This window comes from Aspergillus fijiensis (assembly GCF_003184825.1).
Source record: "Aspergillus fijiensis CBS 313.89 unplaced genomic scaffold BO72scaffold_109, whole genome shotgun sequence".
NCBI lineage: Eukaryota > Fungi > Ascomycota > Eurotiomycetes > Eurotiales > Aspergillaceae > Aspergillus > Aspergillus fijiensis.
In genome coordinates, this window is record NW_024469085.1 from 37,596 (window position 1) to 51,827 (window position 14,232).

Below are 14,232 nucleotides of genomic sequence, written 5' to 3' on the forward strand. Positions count from 1 at the left end.
GCTAGTCATCAAAACACGTGCTGATCCCGTTATGCGATGGATGGAATTCTCTATTAAAATTGGCACGATTCATTGCAAAAAAAATTCACCATTAACCGTCTATCCCGTAATTCATCCCGCCTTGAGCAACATGCAATTATCGAATTGAGACATGCAAAAGAATAATGTCATGAACGGCAGCTCCTGACAATGCCTACTTCCTCAAAGGGACAGAGGCGGGGAGAGAGAAGAAAGACGCAAGAGCAAATAAGTGATAATACTACACACAGAAAGACGAAGACAAAAAAAAGATAGTCGAGAAGGTGGAGAATAAGTAAGGAAGAAGGGAAATTGTAGCCATGCCATGCAAAAAATCCATCATCACAAGTTGCGCCTCCTCGAGAACCAGAAATCCATAATGGACAGGACAACATAATCACCAGAAACTGCACCAACCAATCCAATGCTGGCAGATATTCTCCACGCTGGTAGCCTGAGCAAGAAGCTTGTCAACTTGATCGCTGACGTTGAGCTCCTCGTTGGGCCTAAAATCTCTACCGGTCAACTTCTCTTTGACCCGCGCAAGTACCTGAAGCGCGCGTGCATTCTGTGCTTCTCGTGCTTCGTTAGGGATTCCTTCCTGTGCATCTAGAATACCGCCTTCAAGGATTGATGGGCGGCGGTGGCGCGAGAAGTTGCTTGGCTGCACGCCATGCTCAAGATTGATATTGGAAACGACAGACTGGCGACGCTCTGCGGAGAAGGGCATCCGATCTGGCGATTCGCGGACTCCAAGACGCCAATTGATCAAGGGATCATGAATGAACTGTTATCAAGACAATCAGTAAATATCCTTGTCAGATTCCACCCAAAGATAGGAGACTCACCGCTTCGAGCACAGCCATAAGGGAGTCCTTGTTCTCTCTGAGAACACGCATAACCGCTTCACATGTGATACGATAACTGCCTTCGATGTTGCTAACTTCCATTGCGAATGTCAACATGCGAGTAAGGCGGAAAGGCACCCTTTCTGGGTATTTCTCTCGGTGCATGGCCACCTCGAAGCAATCACCAAAGTCAATGTGAACCACTCTGCCAGTAACTCGATCGAGAAGGAGGTTAGACGGGTGGCGATCGCCCAAGCCAAGTATGTAGCCGACCATAGACATGACACCAAGAGATCGAGTGTAGTTCGTCCGCCGCTCAAGCCACGCCTCGGAGCTCTTGCTTTTGAGCCAAAGGACACGATAAAGATCTTTCCCGGTAGTGTTGTCCATGGCGTACCCGAATACTTCCACTTTCTGCATGAGCGTGAGATTATCGTAGTCTGGTGCCATCTGAAGCATGATACGATGTTCAATGTTGAGTAAGATCCGACGGCTTTCTCGGTATTCCTTGATCAATGCGTGCAATGTGTCGCTGTTGGAGACCCAGCCTAGTAGACCGGAGCTCTGTGACAGGGGAATGGCAGGGAATCGTTGCACAGATAGATGGCGCTTGAAGCTCTCCCCATCATTATCCAGAAGGGTGTTAACAAGGCCGAATAGTTGCATGACTCTCTCGTCTTGTCGGATATCTTCATGTCCCTTGAGCGCGTACATATAGGAGTTGCCGTCGCTGCCTTTGAGGGTCATTCTACGCGGTCTCTTCTTGGTCTGCAGAACATGCAATATGGGGTCGAAGCTGACAATTCGGATGATGGGTCGACCGCTTTGGTAGGTTCCAGGAACGGCAAGGTCGAGGTCAACACAGTCCTTGAGTTTGGGGGAAACATACTTGAGATCGAGGATCGACAACTGAGGAAGCTGCCGGCTGATCTTGCGGAACACAGTATAGTAGAGATCCCATGCCTGGTTTAAATCGCCAATCTCCTCAGTCTCACGGAAAAGCATACAGTAATGCTTCGCCTCAGCAAGATCTCGACCGAAAGCCTGCGCAAAAGATACTTCACGCAATGTTTCTGCCCCTTTGTCAAGCATGTCATGTAAAGGTGCAAGGGTTGCGAACATCCCTTCAACATTGTGATCACCGAAGTAGAGCCGAGATGCCTCCTCCAGGCCTTCATGCCACAATTCGTGCCACAGAACCGCGACTCGGATGAGCTCATGACTAACCAAATCGGCTTGTTCGACCAGCTTTGCGCTGTGCTGTCGCATGTTGTCCATAATACTGCTTGCAGATTGTGAACGCTTCGTAACATTCGATTTCATCGCAACCGTCAATGGGTAAACCAATGCTTGAGGATGTGTTTTGCCAACCTCGGATAGTAGTCGATGAACTGCACTCCGTACTCTAATGTTGGGCTGATTGATTCGAGCGATAAGCTGGGGGGTAACTGCAAGCCAGGTGTCGATATTGACCGCCGTAAAGCCTTCAACGACGACACTGTTCACCTCTGTATCACCACCATGGGCGAACCACAGAGTCAGGAGTCGGAGAGTGTCCTGAAGGGAAGATGTTGACGACAATGCGATGGACCTGAGGAAGCCCCGGAGTGCGGGTATCACATGTTCCGTTACAATGTGGCTCGGCACCATCGCCATGGTCGTGCCATCTCTGCTGGCTTGGCTTGCAATCGTCGTGACAACTTCAAAGTTTGCCAATGCCCAAGAGTGCCATGCTTTGTATGAATCGCGATTGTAATTTGTAGCAGCGGCATAAGCGTTGAGCACCTCACGAACATGCTCGGGCCGCCAATCACCTCTTTGCATGGCAGTCTGCCACTCGCCTTGTCGGAGATAACTCTTAGCCAGAAGCTTCCTGAATTTGGCCACATCGCCAATGCGTTCCCGTAGCCCTTGAGCATCAGGATGATTCGCATCAGTGACACCATTCACCCCATTCACCCCGTTCACTCCATTGACACCATTGACTCCGCCGTGGTCGGATTGTGATAGTATGAGGGTGTTGTACCGAGTAAAATCTTCTGTAAGGCCTGAAGTAAACTCTTTAAGCATTTGTAACGCTTCACGTTGGCGGCCAGTAGCCCAATTGAACTTGAGACGGGCATAAGTAACTTCTGGGGGAGCAATGACCCGCGTGCCATTGCTGTCGGACACAGTAGTTTCGAGAGATGCAAGAGATCGCTCAGCAAGGCCCATGCGATTAGATTTTCGGCATAGATTGGCGAATTTGATCCACATTTCAAGGTTTTCACGAGGCGACGTAACAAGTGCTCGAACCTTGAGCATGCGTTGCCATACCTCCACATTTTGTTGACATCCAAGAAGTCGCTTGTTCCAGGTTTGACGCATGGATTCCTGCTTTTCAGGATCACCAATGTTCTGTTTGTAGGTGATGATTTCCTCCAACTCAGCAAGCATCTGGACGCGCACAACAACATTATAAGCACGGTTGTACGACTCGCCTAACAAAGCGGAAAGCTCGGTATCCAGGCCATTGCGCGCTTTCTCAATGTACATCGTAGCTTCATCAAATTGATTTCGGTGGATAGCCAGAATTGCGCCAAAGAAAGAGCGATCCGGGGATTGCTCTTTCATAACGCCCAGGTAAGAGTCCATCAGTTCCCACTGTCCACGTCCCCAGGCAGCAGCAGCGGCTAAAGGTGCTATTGCTCTTCGGTGTTCAAGAGATGCTTGATTCCACTTCTCCTGAGCGAGGTCTGAAAGTACCTTCCACTCACCAAGAGCGTGAAGACAGCGCATTTTACCCATGGTAACTCCAAAAGAATCAGGGTCAATCCTTTCACGCCGCTTGTAAGCAGCGAGGGCTTCTTCCCAGCGCTGAAGCTTCTCAAACCACGTCTCTTTAAGTTCGACATCTCGGTACGCCTGTGCCTTGCGCAGGATTCCGATAGCGGCGTCGGACTGTTGAAGCTGGTTGTTAATGGTGATCAAAGCCTCAACTGCTCCAGAGTTCTGATCTTGTTCGAATTCCAGCTCTTTATAGTGGAGGGCTTTGGCGAAAGCGTGACATTTAGCGGCATACTTGCCCAAGGTGCGGATGTCAATCGGGAGGGCTTTGTCATCATGCTCCATAAATTCTGCCAAGTTAAGCAGAACCTGAAGGATTTCAGGAGGGATGTTCGGCGAAGTAAGCGCTTTCTCGATTGACCGGACTAGTTCCTCTTGATACTGATCATACAGCTCCGTCCAGCATGAGACGAAGGCAGCATTGAAGAGGTCCCTTGCTAGTGGCTGATAGATGCCAGCTAAGCTGGCACACGCACGTAGAGCTGGGGAGGGAGACTCTTTCAGCAGTTCCACGCTGAAACGTCTGATCCATTCCTGCCAATCCTCTCGAGTGGATTTTTGAGAAGCATCCCAGGCACTCTTAAGATGTTGCTGGTTGACAAGCATTTTCTTCTGTCCAATCTCTGCATAATTGGCGTCATCTGCAAGTGTTGCATAGTTTTCATCAGGGTTGTTGAGATCCTGCGGAAGAGGATCTCCCTTCTGTAACTTGGTCACCAACATGTGGTAGTTGCTATGACTAACCTGATGTGCCTTCAAGACTTTGTTCAAAAGATGTATGTAATGGTTGAAGTCTTGGCCGAGCTGGAGGATAAGTGCACAGATACAATCCATGGCAGCCTGGCGCAAGGTGCGGTCATTGCCAGCAACCACGCGTGACAAAGAGTGAACCATCAGGGATGCAAAGTCCGAAACGTTGACTTGGCGTGATAGCTTCGTTAAAGTGTCGATAGCAGACTTTCGAATACTTATCGGATTTTGTGTCCGGTCAAACAGGCGCACAATAGATGGCACAATAAGATGCATGTACTCCTCGCCGCTAGGGCCAAATATCAGGAAGGTGTGTAGGATCTTCTCAGAAGGTTGTCGGCGCGGTGTAGTGTCCTTTTCGAATGTGTCAAGCATGGGTGGGATAAGGCCTGCAAGATACTTCTTGAACTCTCCTTCCAGAGATTTTGCTATTGCCTCAACCAAGGAAAGGATTGTGGCTTGAACTTGATATGAGGCATCCCAGAAGTCACGAACGACTTCGATTATCTCTGGAAGGAAAGCCCGTATGTGTTGCCGTACAATATTCACCAAGACTGCCAGCTGATTGAAGTAAGACTCGAGGCGGCTTGGGGGAGATCCTCTGATGACGGAAATGAAGCCCGGGATGATCTGTCCAAGGAAGGGCACGCACTTGAGGCCCAATGTCTTGAAAATCGTGACGATTGCATCGATGACTGCAGAATGATACTGAGCAAGGGAGTTCTCACGCAAGATGTTCTGCATTAGTGTGTTGATGACCACTGTCGGATAATATTCGTCGTTGGAGGGTGTCAGGCCCTGCATAATGAGAGCGACATCCGAGACGGTTTGCACCTCATTGATGTGATGGATATCTGGCGCAGTTTCGCTGATTTGTTGATACTTGTAGGGGTCCAAGGCCCCCAATATTCCTAGGACTTTGATGGTTTCCTTGCGGAGAGATCCAGTCTGTTCCGTTTTGATAATGTTGATCAGGACAGCAAGGAGGTGAGAGTACTCGAGGTACGGGTCTATGACATATCCGGAGTTACTAGCCAATTGTCCGAGAGTTCGCAAGGCTGCCTCTCGCTTCGCATGAGACGACAGATCCTGCAATGCGTCGAGAATGATTGGCATAAGTTGCGGCAGGTACGTTTTCATTTCGCTACCGCCAACACTTGCGAGCTCTCCGACAGCCTTGAGAGTGGTTGAAGCGACGCCCGGATTCGCATCAGTGGCTTTTGGCAGCAATGTAGTGATCATCGGATCTACGTAAGATCTGATGAGTTTCGTAGCATTCGAAACAAAGAGACTGATCAGCTGGGCGCTCTCTTCCTTCTGACGAGCAGTGCTTGCGAATCCGAGACTTGTCAAAAGATTAACGAGCAGCTTTCGGAGTGGTGGAAAGACATAAGCTGGGTTAACGCTGGACAGGCGACCGATGATGCAGATAGCAGCCTCTCTGACGGGGAACACTTCATCATTAACTGCTAGAAAGAGGCAACGGATATTCTCCGGTCTGGCAAGATGACGGTCAAACTTTCGGTCCAAAGACCATAAGACTGTCCGCCGGATCTCTGGGTCAGGATCTCCCACGCCGACTGTGAGAAGTTTGTCGATAACTTCACTGACAACTTGTATCGAATGACTACTTGTTTGATTGATGATGGGGTCATGGACAAACAATTGACAGCAAGTGAGTGCGGATGCCTTGCGAATCTCAGGATTGTCATTCTCGACATAATTGATGGCTACATCACGAACAAATTCGTTGAGAATATGTCCCGAGAAGTCGAAGCTCCCGAGCGTGTGAAGTGCAAGTGCAATTTCGGTGTCAGAATGAAGTTCCTGAGGTCCGAAATCCCGGGCAAAGGAAGGCATGGGTGGCAATCTGCTCTCAGGACAACCCAACGGCCGGAAAGGGGTACCATAGAGAATCAGGCTCAGCATATCCAAGAGTTTCTCTTGAATTATCGGCTTTATGGGAGGGATGTAATGGGCCATATCGACCAGAGCTTGGGTAAGAGACTCGCTCAACCCGCATGCAAAGATAGGGTCGAGCAGTGCTTCCATGTATTTGCTGAGTGCCTGTCCCACGGCCAGCGACAACATGCTGATACATTCGAACATCGGCGCTTCATTTACGGCAGCTCGATTGCGGCTTAGATGGGTTAGCTTTTCTGGTGTTTAGGATATTGCGCAGGGGCAGGAAATGCATCTTACGCTTTCATAGCAAGGCCTTCTCGGATGTAAACAATGATACCATCGAGGTATTGTGCGATAGCAACACCGACCGCATTGGCAATCTTTCCAATTGCAATAAATGCAGAGTTCCTTTCCTTATCTCTTTTGAGTTGCGCTTGAAGATAGATCATGAATCTATGTAGATAGGTTTCTGTGAAGTCGAGTGGAGCATAAGAGGCGAGGATCGGAATGGTCAAAACGACTTGGGTGCGTATCTTGGGATCACGGTGATCCTTGAGACGAAGGACAATCTCGCATGCATTCCGGTAATGTTCGTTCATAAACATGGCTCCTTTGAGAAGCAACTCTTTTAGCACCAAAAGCGATCCATGAATCCAATCCACGTTGCTGGATTTGAGACCCAGCAGCGCCTCTTCGTAGATTCGTGCGAACCATAGTTGCCGAACTTGCATATCTCTGGCAGCAATGATTTCGAAGCATTCGCTGACGGCCTCGGCAGCAGTTTCTCGGATGAGCACTTTGGGATCGCGAAGAGCGACCCAAATGAGCTCGAATATCTGGGAGACAAAGCCATAGAGCAGTGTCGGTGAGCCTTTGGCAAGCTCCCGGATAACAAGTACCGCAGCAAACCGCCTGCTTTCCTGCCGCTCAGACTGAAGAGCCTCTAGAGCAGATTGTATTTCACTCTCGACCAATTCTGCCGTAAGAGCTCCACCGGGCTTGGCCAGACGGCCAAGTGCCCGAGCTGCGTACACCAAGACCGCAGTATCATTGCTTCGTAGGGCATTCCGAAGATAGCTTGCAAACCGAGTTGTCTTCTGAGCTGCGTCCACACCATCGAAATCTATTAGGCGATCGAGAGCTAATAGTCCGCCAATCTTGTCGTGTGCGTCATTGCCGGTAACCACGAGCTGTGCGATGCGCTGGCTAACTGCGTTAAAGAACTCGAGAAACTTCTCTGGAGGCCAGTCTATTACCAAAGAGCGAAGTATTAGCCTTATTTCTTGTGCGACCGATGCCGAAAGTGTTACCTCGTGAGATGGCAACGACGTTGTCGTAGAGCTCATAAGCAGCTCGCACCCGCGTTTCCTCGTTCTTAGACTTCAACTCGATGAAGAGTCGTTGAGTGACGTCCGTGATAGGACCTGCTTGCGCCATATTGCGTACCACACCCCAGGGTGGACATTTGAAGTCAACCTCTAGGGCATGCACGATGACACGAGTTGGACATGGGGTGGAGAGCCGATATGGGCGGCCTTGAGCGATGCGGGAGGTGAGGTTGACGGCCTCCGGAAACCCGTGCACGGACCACTGATAGCCTGAGGCATGAAAGTGTACCCTGCCTGGTTGGGATGCGGGTGTGCAGTGACTCGCCCGCTGAAGTGGGATACTGTAACTTCTATGTGAAAAGAACTGAATTCACCCCTGCTCTTCATACATTTCATTTATCACCAGGACTTAAGTTTTAACGGCCATGTCACTGGCCAAGCCTGTACCAGGCCTTATATTTTTCATTGTGATCATGGCGACTCCTATCATAAACCATGCCCAATCTCCACCCTCGCAATTGAATATGCATGCCTTCGACTATGTGATTTTTACAGGTCTCAATTGTTCGGTTAATCGGCTGTTTCTAGTTGCAAAATAAGCATTGTAACGCACTCGGCTAAGGGGATGAAATATGCACTTGTGCATGCCACTGAAATATCAATTCGATCTATAGAACTCTTGTTGTTGTGGTCATGGTTGTAGTGAGACTCAACTCAAGCACCATCCATGTAGTCTTTTTTTGAGGCGGGCAACTGGGCCCTTTTCAGAAGTATAACATTAAGATAGTTGTTATTTCAGCATACGGGACAGAGTAGACTGGACGAAGCTTACTGAGGGCGGCGGCTACATTTTTAGCTGAAAAGATGTATGACCAAATAATTTTATGACTGAGTTCTGAGATGAGGGTTCAGTGGCAATATCATCAGCAGAAGTCCTGTTTTTACTCCGTAGTTGCCATAGGTAGACGGGGTCACTTGCCTGATCTAACTTCCCAGGTGTATTAGTGTCCACGATCAGGAACTAAGAAACGCTGTTATCGTAAATCCGGTCTAGGGTGCTTATCCGATAACGCAATGTCAGCAAATCTGCCTCCTCTAAATCCGCCTACAGGCGCTTGGGAGCAGACTCAGTGGACAACAGCCGACAGCCACAATTTGAACCCCAGTAATATCGCGGAGCTGGATGGCCATCTCCTATCTCCTCTACTCGCGATCTGTTTCCAGTATTTGTAATCAGAGTGGGCGCCTATCGAGTTCGTATGATATGACCAACAGTGGATCGTAGGTGGGGGCGTATAGTTCGTCATTTGAGGGGTAAAAGTGCATCCCCAGGTATTAAAAGGGAGAAGAAAGAACCCCTCGAGATATTCCAAATAAATCGAAAATACCTCCAACCTCTACTCATTTCCAGTTTTCAACGACGAAGACTAGTGCCAGTATACTCAATATGCCTAAAGTCCTTCTTACTGGTAAGAAAGACCCGGCTGAGAGTGCTTGCCGTGGAGAAGACTGACAATTTGTCTCAGGAGGTAGTGGCTTCATTGCTGCTCACATCGTCGACAATCTCTTAGAGCGTGGGTGAGTGCAAAGGATATAAGTTGGGGCTACGGCCTATTTAATTTTCTCAATGCTGAACGAGGCCCCAAAACTGCAGATTTGATACAGTTGTTACGGTGCGGTCCGATGAAAAAGGCCAGAAAATCCTTAATGCGCATCCAAACACACCAAAGGAGAAGCTCTCCTATACTATTGTTCAGGATGTTGCGGCAGATGGCGCATTTGACGAAGTATGGTCAATCTTGTTTCTCTACTTGTATCACGGCTAAAGCATTCTTAAATTTAGGCTATCAAATCCGATCCGCCGTTCGACTATGTTCTACATACCGCATCGCCATTTCACTTTAACATCTCAGACCCTGTGAAGGATTTCTTGGAGCCAGCCGTAAAGGGTACTACCGGCATTTTGAAAGCAATCAAAGCCCATGCTCCATCTATTAAGCGGGTGGTGGTTACATCATCCTTCGCCGCAATCGTCAATCCTAAAGCACATGCGAAGGTGTACAGTGAGGAGAATTGGAACCCTGTAACGTGGGAGGAGGCTATGGATCCTGCTCAAACATACAGAGCAAGCAAGGTGAGATGCACCCGTCTGTCAAATAAAATCCTAATCCACGGCAGCTCTTACTGACCGTTTTGCGTACAGACATTTGCTGAAAAGGCCGCTTGGGAATTCGTCGAGAAGGAAAAGCCAAACTTCGACATTGCAACCATCAACCCGCCTCTGGTTTTCGGTCCTGTTGTTCCCTACCTGAATTCTCTGGACGCCATCAATACTTCTAACCAAAGACTTGCAAACCTGGTCCAAGGGAAATTCAAAGATGGCCTTCCTCCTACGGGTACGTTCTTGTGGGTCGATGTCCATGACGTCGCATTAGCCCATGTTAGGGCTATCGAGGTTCCTGAAGCCGGTGGGCAAAGGTTTTTCACCACTTCTGGCTACTTTACCAACAAAGAGCTTGTGGAAGTGGTACGAGAGTCGTTTCCTGAGATCGCAGACAAGCTACCCTCAACGAATGCGCCTAGCGACTTGCCTGATGATGTGTATGGCTACGACAACAAGAAGTCGATTGAGATTCTAGGTATTCAGTATCGGCAACTGAGGGAAACAGTTGTTGACACTGTCAAGTCAATTCTCAGCGTTTCTGCGTGATCATATATGATGATGCGCTACGTACCATCCATTTGAAAGAGCAAGTCAGTGTTAACTACATATTCAAGACCTTATAACCTGAGTACTTCACTTCAAGAAAGGATCTGAAGCGCTCTGCATTGGAAATCATGACTGAAGCCTACTTCGAATGCAGAAACCGTGATTGTGATAGTCTCATAACTTTCTGCCTGAAGAAACTGTTAATATACCTGTGATATAGCTCACTTGGCTCTATAGCAGCCCTTCACTGTTTGCGTCAATAAAATGCAACTCATTGGCCTGCCCTAGCTTACAGACGCTGAGACCTTCGCATTGCATCAGATTAGTATGTGCAGATGTCTGAGATGTAGATCTTCTAAGAGGCCTGAATCTTTGAAGATAGCTGAATGTTCATGATAACTTGACATCGCCCAGTCAAAAATAGTTCCTTAAAATGGGTTTTACACCTTCGGTGTAGCGAACATTCCACAAGCTGAAGCACCTCACAGATTCAAAAAATACTTGTACCTCATCTCCGAGCACCAACTTCAAAGAGAGACCGACAGCTGCTGTTAACTTTCTACCACATACAATCTTTGCAAATCAGAATCAGATGTGATGTCGGTCTAGGTACAGTGTTTTCTATAGCGATATTCAGAGTACCGCCAACATAATAATCGAGTGAAATATTCAGACAGGCCCTGGTGCCATAGGTGGTACCGCACGATCGTGTTCGATCGTGTTCGCCTGGCTCACATGAACCAAAGGGTTTTTTATTTTATGGCTTGGTATCACAGTCAACAGACTTTACAATCCTGCGCTAAGTGAGCGGTGATCAGGTGCATGATGTGTTGTTGTGGGCTGCCGTAACCCACGGCTTGGCGCGGCTGTAGAGGATTAATCAACTTTTCTCCAGCTTCCTCCGGACAGTGACCACCCGCACAACGTCCCAACTTCAAGTCCGGCGCCATGGTGCGAGTCAGCCTATCCCCGACAGCAAATTTGCTGCGGAATTCTCGCCTGTTTGCACTTCCGCAGGCTTTGACTCCGCCTCAAGAACAACCAACTTCGAGAACGGTCACTGAATCCGATTCCGCAACCCTTCCTCACCCTATCCGAGCGGCCATTGTCACACCAGCATCTTCTCTTCTGAAGGGTGACTGGGGTTTGAAGAGACCTCTGCCGGCAAAGACAACGTCTGCTAGATCCTCACGGCCTGTGGTTCGACTCAATGCCCTCGACACCTTCGAACATACTACGGATTTCGAATCAGCGGCGGATCATACGGTGACCTTGGAGAAGTTTCAAGAACTCCATTTGCCGATGTCCCTCCCTGAGAAAGTCAGCTACTCCAGCAGCCAAGCTCCTCGGCACTCGAGTCCTTTCGAAACCCGTTTGGACAACACCGAAACAAGCGCGGGCCTCGACGACCCTGCCGCCAAAAAGTTCCGGCATTCTGGACCATACCTCGCCAGTCAGACAGAGGCGGAGTTCCAGGCCTACTTGAAGACTGTGCGCAGGAACAAGCCGAAGATTATGGAGAAGTTACGCGAGTATTTCATCGCAAAGCGAACCACCGAGCGAAGGAAGCAGGCACAGGACAGCGGGAATTTTGAGGAAATTGATACACCCTTCGAATTTGTGGAGGAAGAGTTTCAGGCCTATGTCAAGTCGCTGCGTACGGATTCAATCTCTTTAGGTGCAGTGATCTTTCAAATTCTGGATCTCCCACCACCTCCTGCGATACCTTCCGACATGATTGCACACATGGTTAGACAGACGTATTTCCATCCACCTGCCCCCAAACTGTCTTCCGATGAGTATGTTGCGTCCGGACCTCCGAAGACGCATCCCTCCGCAGGACTGTCCTACACCAGATCTCACGCCTTGCTTTACAACCATCCCAGATTCGGACCTCAGACTTATCAACGTCCTGTTGAGGCACGTGTCTTGCGCCCCAAGGGCAGGTTCAAGAACAAGGGAGGAAAAGCGGTCGGCGGTGTTGCTGGTATCGTTGTGGAAGATATCAACGCCATGGCCTTTAATGAGCATGAGGGGCCAGCTGGCATTGATCAGTTTGACGCCGCCATCCCTGGTGGTGCCAAGTACTGGGTCAACCCTGTTCGGGCTTCCGTCAATTCACACGGTCGCATCGATTTGGCTAGTTATCGCGCTACTGTTAATACTAGAGCACCTTACGGCATCACAGAGTACCAGAAGCCGAAACCAAAACATGTGTCCCGTGTCATCTCCCAAAGTGGCCAGCGGCAGGTGCCGAGGTTGGATAGAGCTCGCCCCCTGCCTGGCACATTTTCGGCGTCGGAAGACTTGGGCTCACCAGCGGATAATCCGGAGACTCTCGCACGGGATCTCATGAAGAGCTTGACCTAAGTATGAGCGAGACGTATCCGTTTTCGTGATCTTATTTCTATCTTGATGGTGCAGCTTATTTCTGCAGCTAGTGAGAAAGCTGTACGGTCTGTACGATTATGTGGTTTTGTTTTTTGGTCATTGTAGAGCTACTCCTGTTCTTTTTCTCTTTTGCTGTTGTATAAGCACATTGCGGTCCATACATATTAAATGGTAGCAGATTCAAACCTTTCTCAAGCTCTAGAACGCCCGCCTGGTCCCCAATTTACCCGTAATCGCTGCTTTAGCTACCAATGAGAAGATTTGGTATAAGTCGGTGCTCATGATATACAGGTACGTACTAGGTATTTTCTTACGTACAGTTAATACAGGTAGTAGTAGTAACGGAGTCAACACTTAACTACCTAGTTAGTCAGCTATAAATGCAGGTTAGGCATTGGTTGAAATCAGATATCACGTGCAGATAGTTAGGGCTGACGATCAGGGCGATTACCAGCACGTGATCCGCACACGGCTAAGCGAGGACGGGTGTCTTTGAGGAGCGGGAGACATAAGGAATCGTAGTCGGAGTTTCGAACATCCATCCAGCCAGCAACAAACCGCCAAAATGGGTCGCGTCCGTACCAAGGTGAGCAGAGACACCACGGAAATCGCGTGTATGCCGCCACGATTCTGACGATTTCGCCGTATAGACAGTCAAGCGTTCCGCTAAGGTCATCATCGAGCGTTACTACCCCAAGTTGACGCTCGACTTCGAGACCAACAAGCGCATTTGCGATGAGATTGCCATCATTGCCTCCAAGCGTCTCCGCAACAAGGTTAGTAGAATTCTGCGCGCGCGCGCCGAAAGACGCTAGAAATCAAGAGTGGATCACTGATTTTTGATTCGAATTTAGATTGCTGGTTACACCACCCACCTTATGAAGCGTATCCAGCGTGGCCCTGTCCGCGGTATCTCCTTCAAGCTTCAGGAGGAGGAGCGTGAGCGCAAGGATCAGTACGTTCCTGAGGTCTCTGCTCTGGATGTCTCCCAGACCGAGTCCGGCCAGCTCGATGTCGACGCCGACACCAAGGATCTCCTCAAGAGCCTGGGTGTAAGTTTTCTCCCAAGATTTAAAGAAGAGGGAAATCGAAGGAAGCTAATATGTCTCGCGTTTCTAGTTCGACAACCTCAAGGTCAACGTCGTCAACGTCACCCAGCAGCAGGTCCAGGAGCGCCCCCGTCGCTACCGGTAAATCTGTGCGCCCTCGAGCGGAAAATGACAAAGTTTTACGATTGTCTTGGGTCGATCCATGGCGTTTTCATGCTTGTTCTGGCAGGCTTCCAGCTACCATTGTAGTCTAGAAACAGACTCATGAGGAATGAACATGACTTTCGTCAAACAAGGTGTCGCCGATTTTCCTAACGGAGATGACGCTTGATTGCCAATTCACTTCCCGTTCACCAGCTGGTCGCTACGGCCGGTTGCTGCGTAGGAATTCCACATTTCATCGCCTA

General features: G+C 49.1%; 5 protein-coding genes across 5 annotated transcripts; 4 read left to right on the top strand and 1 right to left on the bottom strand.

The window, feature by feature from the left end:
* Positions 1-28: 28 nt before the first annotated feature.
* On the bottom strand, positions 29-7,871 carry tor (putative TOR pathway phosphatidylinositol 3-kinase TorA). The gene is made up of 4 exons (XM_040950464.1): positions 7,658-7,871; positions 6,645-7,596; positions 867-6,582; positions 29-805 (listed from the first exon to the last, which is right to left on the bottom strand). The coding sequence occupies exons 1-4, from the start codon at positions 7,782-7,784 to the stop codon at positions 416-418; spliced, it is 7,185 nt and encodes a 2,394-aa protein (XP_040795237.1). The 5' UTR covers positions 7,785-7,871; the 3' UTR covers positions 29-415.
* A 193-nt stretch (positions 7,872-8,064) lies between these two features.
* BO72DRAFT_453889 (uncharacterized protein) lies at positions 8,065-8,465 on the top strand. The gene is made up of 2 exons (XM_040946088.1): positions 8,065-8,259; positions 8,314-8,465. The coding sequence occupies exons 1-2, from the start codon at positions 8,101-8,103 to the stop codon at positions 8,347-8,349; spliced, it is 195 nt and encodes a 64-aa protein (XP_040795238.1). The 5' UTR covers positions 8,065-8,100; the 3' UTR covers positions 8,350-8,465.
* Positions 8,466-9,058: 593 nt separating this feature from the next.
* Positions 9,059-10,663, top strand: BO72DRAFT_453890 (SDR family oxidoreductase). Its single transcript, XM_040946089.1, has 5 exons — positions 9,059-9,144; positions 9,202-9,253; positions 9,330-9,462; positions 9,519-9,809; positions 9,879-10,663. The coding sequence occupies exons 1-5, from the start codon at positions 9,123-9,125 to the stop codon at positions 10,383-10,385; spliced, it is 1,005 nt and encodes a 334-aa protein (XP_040795239.1). The 5' UTR covers positions 9,059-9,122; the 3' UTR covers positions 10,386-10,663.
* A 627-nt stretch (positions 10,664-11,290) lies between these two features.
* On the top strand, positions 11,291-12,969 carry BO72DRAFT_442502 (mitochondrial 37S ribosomal protein bS1m). Its single transcript, XM_040943513.1, has one exon. The coding sequence runs from the start codon at positions 11,334-11,336 to the stop codon at positions 12,753-12,755; it is 1,422 nt and encodes a 473-aa protein (XP_040795240.1). The 5' UTR covers positions 11,291-11,333; the 3' UTR covers positions 12,756-12,969.
* Positions 12,970-13,299: 330 nt separating this feature from the next.
* On the top strand, positions 13,300-13,970 carry BO72DRAFT_392547 (40S ribosomal protein eS17; the record flags this gene model as incomplete). The annotated part of the gene is made up of 4 exons (XM_040941904.1): positions 13,300-13,362; positions 13,427-13,552; positions 13,631-13,828; positions 13,896-13,970. Coding segments are annotated over 4 exons (462 nt in total), but the record flags the coding sequence as incomplete, so codon positions are not given.
* Positions 13,971-14,232: the final 262 nt, after the last annotated feature.